We start from the raw sequence: 17859 nt of genomic DNA, 5'->3' as shown, positions 1-17859 counted from the left end.
TTTTAGCGAGGAATGCCGTCTTCAGGGATGTGGCGCCGTATAGATCTTGTGTAAACTGACGTTTCTGAGGAACCTATCGCCTCCATCTTCAGGGTAGAAAAATCCGTGAGCTAGGAACCAGCGTGAACAGATGGCTTCAGTCTGCAGTCACCTGTTCACGTTGGTTCCTCGCTCACGGATTTTTCTACCCTGAAGATGGAAGCGATATGTTCTTCCTTTTACGTCGGTTTACGCAAGATCATCCCAGAAGACGGCACTCTTTATAGTTAGAGCCACGAAAACCTCAAATCATACAAATCTGAGTTTCCCGAAACCAATACGAAGAAAATCTCTGAAACGGTTGAGAGGCCGATACCTGGTCACAGGCAAAACATACACGTACATTCACATAAGGCATTCTTTTTTTACTTTGCAAATAAGGCCCAAAAATACAAAAATCTGGGCTCATGAAACCTTCTAAATTAGTATAGTTCATGAAAATTAAGACTACCGATGAGAGAGGGATTGTTACCATGTCCACTTACCGGCACAGTTAGGACTATAGTACCTGCAATCGGCGCATGCGCGCTCGTAATCTTACGATGTTACGGTTTAAGCCTATACAGGCCCGCTTTTGGACCCACCCAGCCTACTATACAATGGGTACCGGGGGTAAAGCGGCCGGGGCGTGAAGCTGACCACTCATCTCCAACTAGTGCTGAGGCCAAGAAAATGTGGATCTATACATTCACTTCCCCATACGTCTTCATGGCGTAGTGCTTAATTAGCACAGTGACAGCTTTACCTTATTATACTGGGTAAACTCTAGCAACTTTGTCACTTGAACAATAAATACCGGCAATGGAAACAGTACGTGATATAAGTATTATGTTTTTTGGCATTATCCATCATCTTGTCTATTTTCTAAAAACCGTCCTGTTTATTTTCCAAAACACAACGTTTTGGAGACTGGATTCTGTCCCCGTCCCCAGGTAAAACCTACTCAGTTGGATCTAATAGACGGAGCTAGTCCTTATCTCCGGACAACAATTTCGGAACTGTACAGTAAATCAGCTGTATCTCGGAAACCGTTCGGAATAGGACACGTGTGCTTATACATTTTGCTTAGAATGACCGACACTCTGACGTCCTAGAATACTAACCTTTCGTCTTGGGACACCTGCATATTTGTTGACGAAGGTACATGGATATTTATTCCTGCTGTTGACAAGTGAAATAATGAAATTGGTCTAGAGCGGCTGAGGTGTTCACATCTGTGCTTGTTATGAGTTCTAGTTCATAGAATGTAACGCCGTGGAGTCTCCTGAATCTCAGCTGACGTTTCCGAAGTACATGTCGCTTCCATCTTCAGGGTAGAAAAAGTTGGTTAACTTTCAACGGAATACACGGCGCCACCTGCCAGAAGATAGAGCTCTTTCTCAACGAAATCGCTTATTTATTATGGTCGTCTTATAAATACATATTTCCCCTCGATTCTCGTTTTATCATCAAATTACTTTGCCACGATGGCGCCGAAAAGGCTTATGAATATGCATTAAACGTCTGGCAGGTAACAAAATGGTGATGGACTTAGAACGCACTTTACGCTGTAAAAACCGGTTGTAACGCGACGGAAATACTGGGAAAGAGACCAATGGAGGAAAGAATTTTATTTATAAGATTACAATGAAGAACACAAATGAAATGGAAACGTGTAGAATTCTTTTCTTAAATGTAAAAGATTGTCCCATAATAGGAATTTACTAACAGGTTTAAGGTCCTTTTATAGCGAATGGAATTTTTGCAATGTTTTCCTATAAGGAAAGATATCGTAAGGTTGACGAAAGCTACTTTTTGTGCGTGCTCTTTAATAATATTAACGGGTATTTTCATTGATATTAAATCTCGCAAATGGTTAAGTAAGTAATTCTCTATTCAAATAAACCGTAAGTATAACATTCTCCCGTAGAAGATTTATTTTCAAGGAACGCTGGATAATAAATTCAAAGACTTTATTTTGTTATGTACCAGTACTTTGCTTGCAAGTGTTGTTATATTATTTACACCTCAACTTTTCCAACTAATAATCTTCCAGATATTTTTGTTTCGATCGCTCTACAGTTTTGTTATACTCAGCTTCATGTAAGTGTATGGAACCCTTCACAGGGCATGGCACATTTTACAGGAACTGCTCACTGCCCTTTCAGACTCGTAAAGGTGAGAGTAAGTCTCCTGTATATAAGGCATTAAAACAATTCTCTGCCCCTGTGCTCATGGAAGGATCTTTGATTCTTTGGTGTCTATTTGCTCTGGCATGTCTTATTGAAGAACGGCTTCGTTTTTCAGTAACCGTGATTTTTCCTTGAGGATCATTTTCTCACGTCTTTCCTCAGAGAAGCAGAGAAGAGAATATGGCATAGATAGGAAGAGTGAACGATAAACGTTTTAAAGGGGACAGAAATTGTTCCTCCTTTCAGCGTTTGACAGATTATGATATCCTGCAAGAATTAAGTAGTTAGGGGCAATATGCTACAAGGCGGAAGGTCGCAGATTCGATTGCCGATGAGGTTATTGATTGTTTTTCAATTTACCTAGGCCTTCCAGCCGCACTATGGCCCTGGTGTCGACTCAGCCTCTAATGAGTACCAGGAAAATTCTTGGGGTTATGGGAGGCCTGCAGGTATGTAAGGCTAACAACTTTACCGCCATCTATGAGCCGATTATCTAGAAAATGTGGGAGCCTCAACCTCTCACACCCCTATGGGTCTTCATGGCCTGTTACAGGGATAGCTTTACTTTTTACATTTACGTATTAAGTAGTTAATATACTGGTACTCTCAACTAGAAGCCCACATAAAAGGACGTCGATATTTGAAGCCTCAAAATTTTCTATGGCCGCGCCATAGCTCAAGCGGTTAGTCGCTGGCTGCTCACTGCGGCAGCCCGGGTTCGATCCCGGGTCTGGTCAAGTGGGATTTGTAGTAGACAAAGTGGCGCTGGGGTGGGTTTTCTCCAAGTACTTCGGTTTCCCCTGCCAATCTTCATTCCACCAAATTCTCCATAATCATGATCACCCGGGGCAGGCTACAATAGATCAATCAGTGGCCTCCGTGCCGAGTGGACCCAGTTGGACTCCACCTCCCACTAAGCGAATTTTTTTCTGTCTAGAATGCAGTTCCTACCTCATAATAGGACACTGCGCCACCATTACGGACAGAAACCGAGTTGTGCTGCTTACAGTAATAACCGGTTTACTTTCAGAATCCTACGAATTAAATTCATAAATATACATTGTAGACATAATGAAAAACTGTACAATGTTAAAGCAAGTGGTACATATAGTTACCTCTACTGATGAAAGGAATGGAGTTATATTCTATTCACTTTGTTCCATTTACTAGAAAATCCACGTGGTGCGCCCTATATATCCCAGAAAACACTCAGCAAGAGATATCAAACAAAATATTGACCCATAGGACATCTGTGGTGGGGTTATCTTGTGTTCTTCTGTCGTGACACTCTTCTTGTTTTGTCCGGTTATCAGATTGTCCAGACTTCGACACCAGTTGTTGTTAATGTAACTCATTAAAGACGGATCGGTCAGTCGGTTAAATTACTACTGGTCTTCGACAGCACAATCATTCCTGGCTGCAGTCTCCTCGAGATACATAACCAAGATTTGTATTTTCTCCGAAACATGCTCTTGTTTATAAATGGGGGCTCGTTTTCGATGAGGGAGGGATCGGTGTTTCTATATAGGCTCTACAACTTGTTATTTCGCTAAGTAACATTTATACAAGGCATGCAGAGGTTTTCTGTCAGTGCGGGCTTTTTCAGCAGGTTATGTCTTAACTCATGTTAACTGCTCTGAAATTGAAGTCAGCTGATCGGTCGTAGGCCTGACAGCCGCAAAATTTAAGCCTCTTATACTTCCTAAGACGAATTACTTTCTGAATGTTATATAAAAATTTGGTTTGTACCTCACAGGAAACGTTATGTCTTCGCCACAAAGACCAGCCGGTTAATGCCGTATCGGGAAAGATTCGCTGTTTACTATAAGAACCATATCAAATATACCTTACGCTTTGTGGTCGAAATACAGAGTTTTGGTGTGCTAAAGCACGTGATTCAAAGAGAACCATTGAGCTTTCAAGAGTTAATAAAGTCACTTTCGTCTTCCAGACAACGTTGCATGTATGTTTTAGATATGGCTTTCCAACGTTCATTTGAGCATTTTTAGCTGCTTATGGCCTCACATTTGGCGGACAAATTTTTGAATCCTGTTCTTTCAGTTTCTGCATATCACTTAAATATTCAAGTCTAGCCAGACTTTTCAGGTGGTCACACGAGTATACTAAGTCCTGCAAGGTGAATGATCCCTTGGGAGCTGGCTTTGCAGTTCTCCTTTTGCGTAGCTGCAGCCTCTATACGACGCCGGATGAGGTTTCTCTCCTACTAGGGCGCAATTCCAGAAGTCTGGCCTACATACTGTATTTGTCTTTTCAGGTCATTCCCTGTGCAAGTGCCCACCACCGCACCACAGACATCGAGGGGGTTGCTTGCTGTTGGTCGAGACATAGCCAAAGTTTTGGTAGTTGCAGCGCTTAGTAAGGTCAGTATGAGCTCTGTATAAATCTACCTTGGTTATAATATGGTTAATGCTATTCAGCTTGAATATCTCTTGAGATTTTACGTTTCTTGCTAAAGTAACAACGAAGAGAGGTAGGGTTTCCACGTAGGTCTGTCCGTTGGGTGCTGTTCGAATGACCGTCAATTGCCTCGCATTGATGACGTTGAAGCCTATGTCCTCAAGGCTGCTGGAATTATCTTCCGCCAGTGTGACTGGGGGAAGGTGACGGATTACTGCTTTCATAGGCTCTTCGGCATCTGAGTAGAAGGTAAAATAGTGGAGGTTGTTTTTCTCCAGGTAGGATTTCATGGCTGAATAGTCCGCCATTTATTTTGTTAAGATACGGTTTCCATTTCGTTTGTTTCGGAACTCTTAGACCCCCCCAGACGTGTTCTTTTAAGTCGCTTTGTAGTCGAATGAGGATTGTGGTAGAAGTCATCACAATTGGCGGCGGCCTACCTGATTTTCTGGGACCCTCCTGCTCTGCTCCAGTAGTCTCCGTGTCCATGTCAGTACTGAGAGACGCGACGAAGTTACGAGTTAACACTGCTGTAGGAGGCAGCCTGACAGCTGTGGATGTTGGGACTGGTTCAGTCGAATTCTTGGCTGTCTGCGAGGTATTATTAGAGATATGCCCCTTGCGTCTCTTTTATTTCCTGGAAGTTGTCGTCCTGGGCCGTTGCTTCCACCGAGGTTTTGTTCACTACACCACTCTGTCCTGCCTATGCACTTACCTTTAGAATGGGCTTCAGTTCATTCGGTGTTACGGCGTACATGTTGTAAAGAGTGCTAAAACGGTTTCACATCTAGAGCTTTGCGAAAGTTCGCTGTGTTCTCCACCGCAATATTCACAATAAAGGACAGATTTCTTCTAAATATATAAAAATTCAGTTCGTACCTCACAGGAAACGCATTACGTTACCGGTACAAAGACCAGCCGGTTATTGTTGCTTAGGAAAACAGTCGCTGTTTATTGTGAGAATCATACCAAGGGTTAATGCAAAGATATATTCTGTCAAAAAACTTAAATAACTAATAAACTAACTACATGGAGTTGAGCCCTTCTGAAGAAGCCACCAGTTGCGCAGCTACTTATAAATTTCCAAAATTTTAAGAAACCCGAAAGTACAGTACCGTGTTCACAAGAGCCATTCAGTGGTCCCTATCGTCAGCCAGATTAATCCAGTCCATACCACCCCATCCTATCTCCATATAAACCTTAAATAATTATTATTAACTATGTACGGTAACAAAACAACAAAACAAAAACAAACTCCGTGATTTTAGTCCGCAAGTGACCTATACCGACCGAGCGAACGCCGCTTGTCGACGAAGTTAGTGCCAACTTTTGTGGATAGAGGGTGTAGAGTGGGCAGCGCAACGAATCCCCACGGCCGTTAATCTTGGGTTTCTAGAACGGAGCCGCTATTTCAAGGAAATAGCTCCTCAATTATCCTCAGTAGGCTGAGTTCACCCCCTTCCATACCCACTACTTCTCAGAAAAAATCTGGTAGCGCCGGGAATCGAACCCGGACCTCTGGATCTGTAGCCAGGACAACTTGGTTGTATATTTCGACTTTATCATCGTCAAGCTATAACACGTCCATCCTGGAGAAATGGATTTTACTCTTTTCAGTAAAAATATCGATCGGTATGTCGATGTGTCGATATGTCGATATGTCGATATGTTATGTGCTGTACAGTCCTACCTCGGACTCAAGACTGCTAGAACATTTCGTCGAATCAGGTAGGATAGATCTGGTTATAGGAGGATTTGAAGAGCTCCGTTTGGCAGAGGACGCCAGAAAAAGTTGGGGTTTGGGCTCTCTGAAGCTATTCAAAGTCCAAAATTCGAATTTCGAATCGTAAATCCGAAATTTCGGTACGTACTTCAAGTGGGTAGTATTTTGATGGGATCGTAGGTCCAGAAATTCGTTAAATTTGGCGTCATGTAGCGAATATGATTCACCAGTTCATGCATTTCACAGAAATCTGACCCCGGTCATCCAGCCTTGGCCAGATATTTTTATGACAGCTATAAAGGCTAGTGCAAATTTTATGAGAATCCTCCCAAATTTGGAATCATTTTATGTTCGTAGTTCCTTTCCGCTGCGAACAGGACTGCTAACGGCACGAGGGAGCTTGCAGCAAACAGGTGGTTGTGTGCAGCTCAGAAGTTGGCCGAGCGCTCACCTGTTGGAAGGAAGAGGATTGAACATTGGAATGGGATGAAGAATCTCCAAGGTAAACCGGAGGTCTGACCGGGATTATGTTGAATTTGAAGGTCAGACGTCATGATAGAAAATCGGTTTTATTGTAAACAAAATTTTTCGCGGTACCGAAAATTATAAAAGACTGCAGTGGCTCTGGTTACCATAATAGTGCGTGTTTTCTGCTTGAGAACTGTACTAGTAAACAGTTGAGAAGGGAAATTTTACTGAAGAAGACTGCAGTGGCTCTGGTTACCACAATAGTACGTGTTTTCTGCTTGAGAACTGTACTAGTAAACAGTTGAGAAGGGAAATTTTACTGAAGAAGACTGCAGTGGCTCTGGTTACCACAATAGTACGTGTTTTCTGCTTGAGAACTATACTAGTAAACAGTTGAGGAGGGAGATTATACGGGAGAAGACTGCAGTGGCTCTGGTTACCACAATAGTACGTGTTTTCTGCTTGAGAACTATACTAGTAAACAGTTGAGGAGGGAGATTATACGGGAGAAGACTGCAGTGGCTCTGGTTCCCACAATAGTGCGTGTTTTCTGCTTGAGAACTGTACTAGTAAACAGTTGAGAATGGAAATTCTACGGGCGGCATGTAGCATGAGAAATGCCTATAAAATTTTAATCGGTATAACGTGAAGAGAAGAGGCCTCTTGGGAGAGACAGAAGTAAATGGAACGAGAGTATTAACATTTATAACAGAGAAAAGTAATAATAGGATTCAGGGACGGGATTTTGTGAACACGGTAATGGGCCTTAGATTTCCAGGAAGACGGAGAGTTTCTTGACTTTATTATTGATTTCTCAAGAAAAGCTGTGCCCCTTGGTGTTAGTTTGTTAGTAGGTAAATATCCTTCTGCCATTTGCTGGTATAGGCCTTTATTAAGCTTTCTACCATATGTCAGTATTTTTGACATAAAGATAAAGGTATCCCTATAACAGGCTGTAGAGGTATATAGGATTGTGAGACGTCGAGGCTCCCACATTTTCTAGACAATCAGCTTGTAGATGGCGGTCAGGTTGTCAGCCTTTAGCGCCGGACGCTCTTTACCCACAGGAGGATTCCTACTACTAATTGCTGCTGGAAGGATTAGGTCAAATGAAAAATCCAGTGACCTCATCGAGAATCGAACCCGCGGCCTTCCGACTTGTAGTGAAATAATTGAGACTCAAACGTTTCGCAATTAAAATAAATCCATGGACGCGAGTTCTTCTTGAGAAGCCGTCAGTCTCTCATCTATTCAAGAATTTACTAACAGTTTATGGAACGCGAAGACCCATTACAATGTTCACAAGAGCCCTCCACTGGTCCATATCTTGAGCTCGACGAATCCAATGCATATCAACCCATCCTGTTTAGCTAATGTCCACTTTAATATTACCCTCCAAATTTAATTAAAAGATTCTCGTGAAATAACGTTGAAACACGTGAGATCAAAAGGATTATTCAGGTCTGGTCTGTCAGATACTGGTATAATCATCAGAGTATTGCTACGCTACTCAGTATACATACATTTACATACATGCTGATAGCTAACACATCTCACCTGACCCAACAGCCTGAGTCCCACGCGTTAAATTATGTCGCATATCACGTCAGATGATATCCGAGCGCTCTGGTAACGAACCCGGAACTTCGACATTGCTAATAACAGAGCCACCATTTACATCCTCATCGAGTTTTATTCAACTCATTCCCTGTAGAACTGCTTGGCTGAACTCCGCCTTAAATTATTTTCTAGTTTCCTTCTCTGTTTTTTAAGATGCCGTTTTTCAGAAGGTTTCCCCATCAGAATTATGTTCTCAGTCCTAGTTTTCCATAACCTAGCCATATGCTCAATTATTTGATGACAGATTTCACTACCAGAAAATTAGCAATGGCCTCTAATCTGTGAAGTTTCTCTTTGAGAAATATCCCAAATTTCTCACTACAAACAATTACTCAGCATTTTGTTTCCAATCTTTATATATTTTTGGCATCGCTTATAAAATAAACGAAGGCGCCTTTCTGTCTGTAACCTGGTACCAACGCCCAAAGCGTCACAGACTCTTCATTTCATGCGATATCAGAGACATTGAAGGTGTAGGTGAATTTCGATTTGCAGCCATCGATCCACAAGAAAAAACTCCGTGGCCTGTAGTCCGCAAGCGTACTATACCGATTGAACGACCGCCGCTTGTCGGCGAAGTTAGTGCCAATTCTAGCGGATAGAGGTTGTCACGTGGTCAGCGCAACGAATTCCCACGGCTGTTAAGTTCAGTTTTCTAGACCGGATAAGATCCATAAGAAAGTGTATTACTTAGAATAAGATCGAAAATGAACTCTTTCTTATATGATTATATCATACACGTTTGTTCAGATTTTGGCGAAATTCAGTACGAAATATATGTCTATAATGTTAGTCTTCAATTATTATTTTTAGCCACACTGACCGATTACAGAGCCCATTTTGCATAAGACCTTAAATGGAAATTATCCTATATCGCATCAACTGTTCCATACATTCTGTTGAAATACGATATTATAACGTATTTATGTGATTGTTAGACTGAATTTGGATTGGTGAATGGTTTTATTGACCACTTATAATTCGTACTACAAACAAGTATAGCGCTGTCGTTAATCTCCACACTTTACAAATCACTAGGACATGTTAATCTTCTGTCTTCACTAGTCGCATCCTGGCAACGGAATTATAACAGTCTCACTGTAACTACATCTGAACTTACAACTCACATGCCAGGTCTTCTCTTACAAGGATGTGACACCGTGTAGTCTGGTGGAAGTTTACGACGTTTCAGACCTACTGCCTCCATCTTCAGGGTTGAAAAGGAAGGAAACGAAGTGGAATAAAATTCTGCTTGTTGCTTAAATTTTGCTTGACTTACTCATTAACCCTGAAGATGGAGGCAGTACATTCCTCCGAAACGTCGGTAAACTTCTACCGGTATACACAGCATCATATACTAGAAGAAAGTACTTTACAGAGACACCTCTGTGAGAAAATCAAATCTCACAGACGTTAAGAATGTTGAGAAGTACGCGCTTCTGGGTTTTAACGCCCTGTAATTCGGAGAATCTGACCAGGAAGATGAAAGCGATATATCCTTCCGAAATGTTGGGTTCCCTTTAATTTACACGGTGTTGCAACCCAGAATCCGCTGTAGTGAAAGCCTCAAATGTTACAGACATTAAAAATATTTGAGATTACGGCTTTCTGGGTCGTTATAACCTTGTAGTTCGGAGACAGCCCTATGTTTCGGAGGAATATATCGCTCCCGTTTTCACTGTAGGGCTGTCTCCGAACTACACGGCGTCGTATCCCAGAAGGGCATATTATACATGGTCACTGCAGTAAGAATCTCAGATAAGTCTTCGAAAATATTAACGTAGAGGTTCATGCAGTACGGGATTCAAACCCCGGAGTTGTTATGGAGTGGCATGAAGTAAATAACGTCCTGACGTACACGGTTTTGCGTTCAGGGTCTGCATGAAACATGCATTGTTATCCTTGCAGACTGATGCTTTGAGGAAGATGTGGGCTCTTGCGGTACAGGTGGAAGTTTGCAGATGAAATATGAGCGCCGTAAAAGAAGAACAAAGGTTCTCAAGCGGGTAGAAATATCGAATTGAAAAGGGGAACTGGAAAGAACATGAATTTTACTTTGTAACTCTCTCGAATACAAACCAGTTAAGTTTGACATCCCCCCCCCACACACACACACACACACACAAAAGAAAAAAAGGTAAAATAAATTTAAGTTACTAAGTCGCAAAATCTTAAGGGAAAAGACAGTTTAACAGGCATAGACTGGAAGATAATGTTAAAATGGATTTTAGAGCAATAGAATGTGATGTATAGAGACCACCTATTGGCTCTTATGAGTACGGTAATCGACTTTCTGGATGCCCAAAAGATTGAGATTTCTTAACTGCGAGAGCAACTATCAGATTGAAGAAAGCAGTCTTCTGGGATTTGGCATTCCAGAAGACTGCTTTCTTCATAGTCACCGCCGTGAAAGCCTCAAATCTTACAACTATCAGATTCTCAGTGATTCTAATCCATATGTTTACATAAATGATTGTGAGAATCTGAAGAACACGAGACGCATCAATCACGATAGTCAGTCTCCAAGCTGAGACTAGAACCCGGAACCTTCCCACGAAGGAACCAATACACAGCGACCTCCTGTGAAAATCTTTCAGGAACAAAAAACGACATCAGTATCACGCGTGCATTTTATCCTCTTGGTGCTCATAACGAATACCTTAGTTAAAAGTAAAGGTATCCCTGCAACAGGCCGTGGAAGTCCATAAGGTTGTGAGACGTCGAGGCTCCCACATCTTCCAGACAATCGACTCACAGATGGCGGTGAGGCTGTCAGCCTTACGCGCCGGCCGCCCTTTACCTCCAGGAAGATTCCTGGTACTCATTTCTGTTAGAGGCTGAGTCGACCCCAGAGCCATAGTGCTGCCGGAAGGATTAGGTCAATTGAAAGAATTAAATGACCTCATCGGGAATCGAACCCGCGACCTTCCGGCTTGTGGCAATAGAGTAATGATACTGTAGACTAGGCCAGTGATTCCAAATCTGGGTTTCATGGGATCACGAGCTCTGTGAGGGTTCTTCGATTTTCGTTTTATCACTAGAATATCTGAAATATCTATGCACATCTGCATACAGCAATATCTGCTGCACTCGGTCTACTACTTGAACGCAAGCATGTCATCGCCAGACCATTACGTCATCATTAGAAAGGCACTAGATTCTATTTTCAACGTACGCTAATGGGAAGTTCAGATATACAGAACTTCGCTTCTGTAACGTTACCTACTCAGAGTATGACATATCCTCGTTCGGAGAGTGGACGGACTATAGGCTATTGATTAAGCAGTCGCGGATAGCCGGAAAAGGATGTTCTTCGACGGAGTAGCATACTTGGTTTGGGCACTGTGGTACAAGCCGGAAGGTCGAGGGTTCAATTCCAGATGAGGTCATTGGATTTTTCAATTGACCTAATCCTTCCAGCCGCACTATGGCCCTGGGGTTGACTCAGCTTCTAACAGAAACGAGTACCAGGAATCTTCCTGAGAGTAACGGACGGCCAGTGCGTAAGGCTGACAACCTCACCGCCATCTGTGAGCCGATTGTCTAGAGAAGATGTGGGAGCCTCGACGTCTCACAACCTTATAAGCTTCCGTGGACTGTTACAGGGATAGCTTTAACTTCCTTTTAGCAACAGGTGGCTAACTCCATGCAACAGAATCCCTTTTGAGCTTTCATCTTCTAGTCAATAAATTCTTCTCCTGTTGGAATCCGAAATTTCATTATCGAATGCACAAGAATCGACCACCATACCAAATCCTGGTTCAGATGAATCCAATCTTCATCTTCTCATTTTATTTCCTGAAGATAATTTAAAAATTTTTATCTTGTCTTTGTCTAGTTCTCGCAAGCGGAAACGCAGAATTAATTAATTAATTTTATTACATTTAGCTATGACAATTTACTCACCTCCAACTAGTGTCGAGGTAAAGAATACGTGGATTTATACATCCACTCCCCCATACGCCTTTAAGGCGTAATGCTTAATTAGTTTAGCACAGGGACAACTTCTACTTTTACTTTAGATAAGACAAGTTATTTCAGAATACTTTATTTCTTAACCTGTGTACTCGTGCTCCAGTGAAGCCAGCTGCAATCACTCTGCCTTGGTGGCAATGCCTCTCTACCATGACGCCAAATCTTACACATGTCCTTAACACTCACTCATGATAAGGTGACAGCGGAATGAGTGTATCATAAGAATGCAGTCTTCTGTGATGTGGCGCCGTGTAGATCTTGTGTGAACCGACGTTTCGGAGGAACGTGTCGCATCAATCTTAAGGGTAGAAAAATCCTCGAGCGAGGAACCAGCGTGAGCAAGTGGCTGCAGCGGATTTTTATACCCTGAAGATGAAGGCGACACGTTCCTCCGAAACGTCTGTTTACACAAGATCTGCATGGTGCCACATCCAAGAAAACGGCATTCTTCATAGTCACCGCCGTGAAACAGTCTGGATTCAGCCAGAATGACAATAAGAATTGATTGATTAATAGTGCCAACCTATCCACAAAATATCTTATACATCCTTCTTTTTATTGCTAGTGGGGTGGGACTAAGTCCCTTCTACTGCGGCCACTTCTGGCCTATTGCACCAGCCCCAGATGATAGGTGAGGGTGATTGTGGAGCAATTGGTGGAAGGAAGATTTGCAGGGGAAACCGAAGTACTCGGAGAAAATCTGCCCCAGAGCCAATTTGTGCACCACAAATCCCACTTGACCAGACCCGGGATCGAACCCAGGTCGCCGCGGTGGGAAGCCAGCGACTAACCGCTTGAGCTATACATCCTTACTAAATATAATTTGGTGATAATTTTATGATCGCTCTGTTAGTACTGCCAACTTCAATGATAAAATATCCTGCTCAGGCTAAGTAAATATAACTTTCAGATGGTAAATTTACGATTGATCCATCAGTAGTGTCAACTGGAGTCACAAAATGTTTTCACTCAGACTTACTAAATATAACTAGCATAATAATATTACGATTGATAAATTGGCAGCGTCATCATGAATAACGAAATATCTTAACAGCCCTAATGTACTTACTTACTTACTTACTCATGGAGTTTGGCCCTTCTTGAGGAGCCGCAAATTCTGCAGTTACTCAAGAATTTCCTAGCATTTGATGGAACCCGAAGGTTCACTACCAAGTTCACAAGAGCCCTCCACTGGTCCCTATCCTCAGCCAGATCAATCAAATCCATATCATCCAATTCTGTGTCTCTAAGATCCATTTTAATATTGACCACTCACCTATCCCTTGGTCGTCCCAATGGTTTCTTTCCTTCTGGCTTTCCCATTAATATCCTATATGCATTCCTCTTCTACCCCATTCGTACTACATGTCCCACCCACCTCAACCTCCTTGACTTGTTCAGGCTTACTAAATATCACTTTCAGATGGTAACTTTATGATTCATCTGTTAGTAGTGTCAACTTGAATCACGAAATATTTTACTCAGACTTACTAAATATAACTACTGTAATAATATTATTGTTGACAAATTAGCAGTATCAGCATGACTAACAGCATATCTTAACAGCCCTAATGTGCGCAGTTAAAATGGGACTAGGATTCATACTGAAACGTTACGTGTAGGATCATGACTGACTTACCTTGTAGTCTCTTTTCTGTCTCCCAGAATTTTTGTAATTCAGTGAAGTACTTGTCCAGTATGAACACTTTGGATAGGCCGAGGGTGGCCATTCCTGCTGCCTCACTGACTTTTCCTTTTTGTTTTTCTGTTTCCTTCTTCTTCTTTCGATGACGTATTTCCTGCTTATTGACGAAACACAGCAGCTGATGTTTGACCCCGCCAGTTTCCGGATCATCACATCATTGCACTTTTCTTGTAATTAAAAGTCTTTTTATTTCTCGAAAATATAAGCCATGAAAATATGAACACCAATTGTAGATCTTACAACGCCAATTAATGCACTTCAGTCATGATTAACGCCGTATTATCTTTGTTTATGGATTATTTAACTATGACATTTCCGGCATTTTCTTTGCAGGTGACGGTAATATATATTTTCTAGTTTTTATATCTGGAACTATTCGTCTTAGTGGCACTGAACTGTAAAATTCTTTATGGAACTTCTTCAAACGACTTCATATATTGTCCTAACGTCACATACATGAATGTTTTTTGTAATATATACTGAATACATATTGATAAATTATTTCGTGTCCTAAATCATACTCAGTAATAACACTTATTTCTGTTCAATATTTAGTACGTCCTCACTATTTTCTTCGCTATTTCCAATATAAAATTAAATATAAAGGAGGTTATTATGGAATATATATCCACGCAAATCGCAATCACTGTCTAGAGCAATTATTTCCCTGTTTTGTTGTCGAATGTTTTCATAATCCATTTCAGATGGTATATTTTAGTTTCATAATGTGATAAATTTGTAAATTATTTTGAGACTGTGTTAAACAAATACCTCAATCCATCATGTTTTGATCCTCCACTTTAATATCACTATTGCTGTTATGTTGGCGGGATAGCTCTATGAAAAATAAGAATAAGTTTTCGATTTCTGACACCGGCGTGAACGCACTGTCTTCCAACTCGTCCATGCTCGTTGCGACACGTCTCTGTCTTACGGAGAGCACTGTGGCTCCTTCGCAGGACCTTCCCAGTAACGCAGCAAACTGGTTGGTTAGAACAGACTGCAGTTTCAGTACCTGGCCGCAACCATTGGCGCTACAGTCGCACTTACCGCGGAAAAGCTTTTCGCTTCTTTTTTTTTTTTTAAACATCTCCTCTGATTGGTTGGTTGTATACAACTTCTCGTATAGTCATTGTTGGTCACCACCGTCGTCTTACCCACACTAGAACAGGTTCTTCTGTTCTGTTCTATCTTGTTTCGCTTTTTTTCCCTTTCTTTTTCTTGTGTTGCCTCCTCCCATTTTTCAGGCAGGTCCTTTTCTCAATATTCTGTCTCTTTCTACTACCTTCTTTTAAAATTGTCCCCCCGCAGGGGGACATACCAACAGGTGTAAAGAGTGAACACTGGATCTAGGTTCTCTCTTAAGCAGTTCAAAGAAGTTCTTTAGGAATTTCAGATAATTCCTGAATGCTTCTTCGCTATTTTTATAGCAGGGCCTTAATTCTGTTTCATGTTAGTAACGTTCGGCAACATTAAAGACTTTTCGCCAAATGTGATTAGAATGGTCAAGTCGAGGAAGAAGAGATTGGCAGAGCACGTGGCAAGCATGGGAGAAGGTTTCATATAGGGTTTTGGTGGGAAACGTGAAGGAAAGAGACCACCAGGAAGACCTAGACGTAGGTAGGAGGGTAATATTAAGATTGATATAAAAATATGATGATGTATTATGGACTGGATTGATCTGGCTCAGGATAAGGAACAGTGGAGGGCTCTTGTGAACACGGTAATGAACTTTCGGGTTCCGTAAAATATTGGAAAATTCTAGAGTAGCTGAGCAACTGGCGGTTTCTCAAGAACTCAGCTCTGTGGAGCTGACTTAGGATCGAACCCGGGCAGCCGTTGTGGGAAGCCGGCGATAACCGCCTGAACTATCGTACGGCCAATTAACGAAGTAAGTTACAGGTAAATTTGAGGATGTTGCGTCATGTGTTAGCAACATAAGAGTATGTCGCTCTTAGGAGCTAATAACAATAACACTTGATTAACACGTCAATGCGGCAGAGCAGAACAGTAGGGGACTACTGAGCTTCCAGGCAGCACATTAGTGTCAGGCTTCGAGTCCTGATTGGAGAGATGACAACACTTTAATTCTGTCATTGACATTTACAGTTTCGAAATGGAACGTCCTCTTTAACAGGAAATTTTTTTTTTAATGTAACAAGATAACCGAAATAGTATTTTAAAACTGGATATCTACCACGAAGAAAACACATCATCTCCATGAAAAGAGTTAATTGACGTTTGAGAAAACAGTCCCTGTTTATTCCGAAACGTAACAAGGCCCACACTTTGTGCTCAAAAGCCGAAATATTGGAACTTAAAGCAGGCAGTAAATACTCGTATATATACTATTTGAACTGGTGACCCTAAGCGCTATGCCAGCGGTAGCGTAGCTATTGGTAGGGTCATCCATGCCGGACAGGTCAAGGAATGGGAGTCAGACGAAGAGGGATACCCTGGTCCTCCAGGTTGGGGGTTGGGCGTGAGACTAACAACCTCACACTGTAGAAACTAAATTGTTCAGGAACCAGACAATCAGCCTCGGATGGATGGAAGAACAGAGAAGAATGGAGGCAGATTGTTCAAGAGACCCAAGCTCACCCTGAACTGTAGCGCAGAGGGGGGATTGAACGGGTGACTTAGTGCGTCATGCGACCATTAGCAATGTTCTCTATTCTATTTTCAACATACTTCTGCTATTCATACTCCTGCGGGAAATTGAGACACACACGGGATTTTAATTCCGTAAGGTTGCGTACTCAAGCTATGACGGTTTAATTGCAAACGATTGAAGTCACCGGATCTCCTGCTGTGAAAATACATATTAACGATATTTTGAGTTTTATAAATCGTGAAGTGAGACGTGATGTAGTCCGCGGCGATTTTGTGTCCCGGATTTTTGAAAATCCCCTTAACCTTTTACAATAGAGTGGTAAATATTTGTATCATCTGCATTAACATCAAGAGAGATCACATTATCCCCACAGACTGTATTCATGTGCTTTGTATGATTCTAATGTGCCGCAGGAATTGGATTTCTACAGGAATATATTGTGCAGTTGAAGTCAATGCTCTAAAAAATTTCCGTTCTTCAATCTGTCTTCGTCCATGAATCGTGGAAAACTGCAAAGGCGGCGGCACTTCGTGGAACAGAGCCATAGTCTTTTCCACGGATTAGGCTGAAGACTATTGTTGAGTTCATATTCCTCTTAGAAAGGTCTTCCTACATCTCAGATTCCTTGTAGTTTGTACTGAAGAGCAGTGGGGGTTCCTTAATGCCCCTTCTGTTGAGCTGAACATTTTCTTGCCACTTTCATGTAAAAGTAGAGAACCTGCTGTCCCTTTATAACATATCACGCTCAGGTCCCTTTGCCCCCAGAAGTAAGGATCCACAATATGTATAGGAAGCAGGTAAAAAGACGAGTAGTTTTCAGAGTAAAAAATCTCTACTCCTAATCTAGAAACGAACGGCAACTCTTCAGTTCCAGAGCCAGTCAGTTTAACGGCTGAGCTAACAAACCACTTATCTTACTTTAGATTACAGAACAGGTTTTACATTTACCTACCTAGGGTGTGAAATTTATTATTAAGACGAAAGCAATAAAACATGCCAGTACCAATAATATTAGATTCTAAAGGGTATGGTATATAGCGCTCAGAATTGTGGATTTTTTTATTTTACCCATCGTCCGGTATTCTAAGAACACAACGTTTCGGAAACTGGATCCATTTCCTTCCTC

General features: G+C 41.7%; 1 protein-coding gene across 1 annotated transcript in view; it reads right to left on the bottom strand.

Moving 5' to 3' along the window:
• Window positions 1-15090, bottom strand: part of LOC111863107 (myosin-I heavy chain) — a 118400-nt gene extending 103310 nt beyond the window's left edge. Inside the window, exon 1 of the mRNA XM_023849139.2 lies at window positions 14054-15090. Coding sequence (XP_023704907.1) covers window positions 14054-14144 — 91 coding nt within the window. The 5' untranslated portion in view covers window positions 14145-15090. The remainder of the gene's footprint in view (window positions 1-14053) is intronic.
• Between the last annotated feature and the right edge of the window lie 2769 nt (window positions 15091-17859).

Source organism: Cryptotermes secundus, unplaced genomic scaffold (genome assembly GCF_002891405.2).
Source record: "Cryptotermes secundus unplaced genomic scaffold, Csec_1.0 scaffold2043, whole genome shotgun sequence".
NCBI lineage: Eukaryota > Metazoa > Arthropoda > Insecta > Blattodea > Kalotermitidae > Cryptotermes > Cryptotermes secundus.
This window is presented reverse-complemented; position numbering and strand designations above follow the sequence as displayed.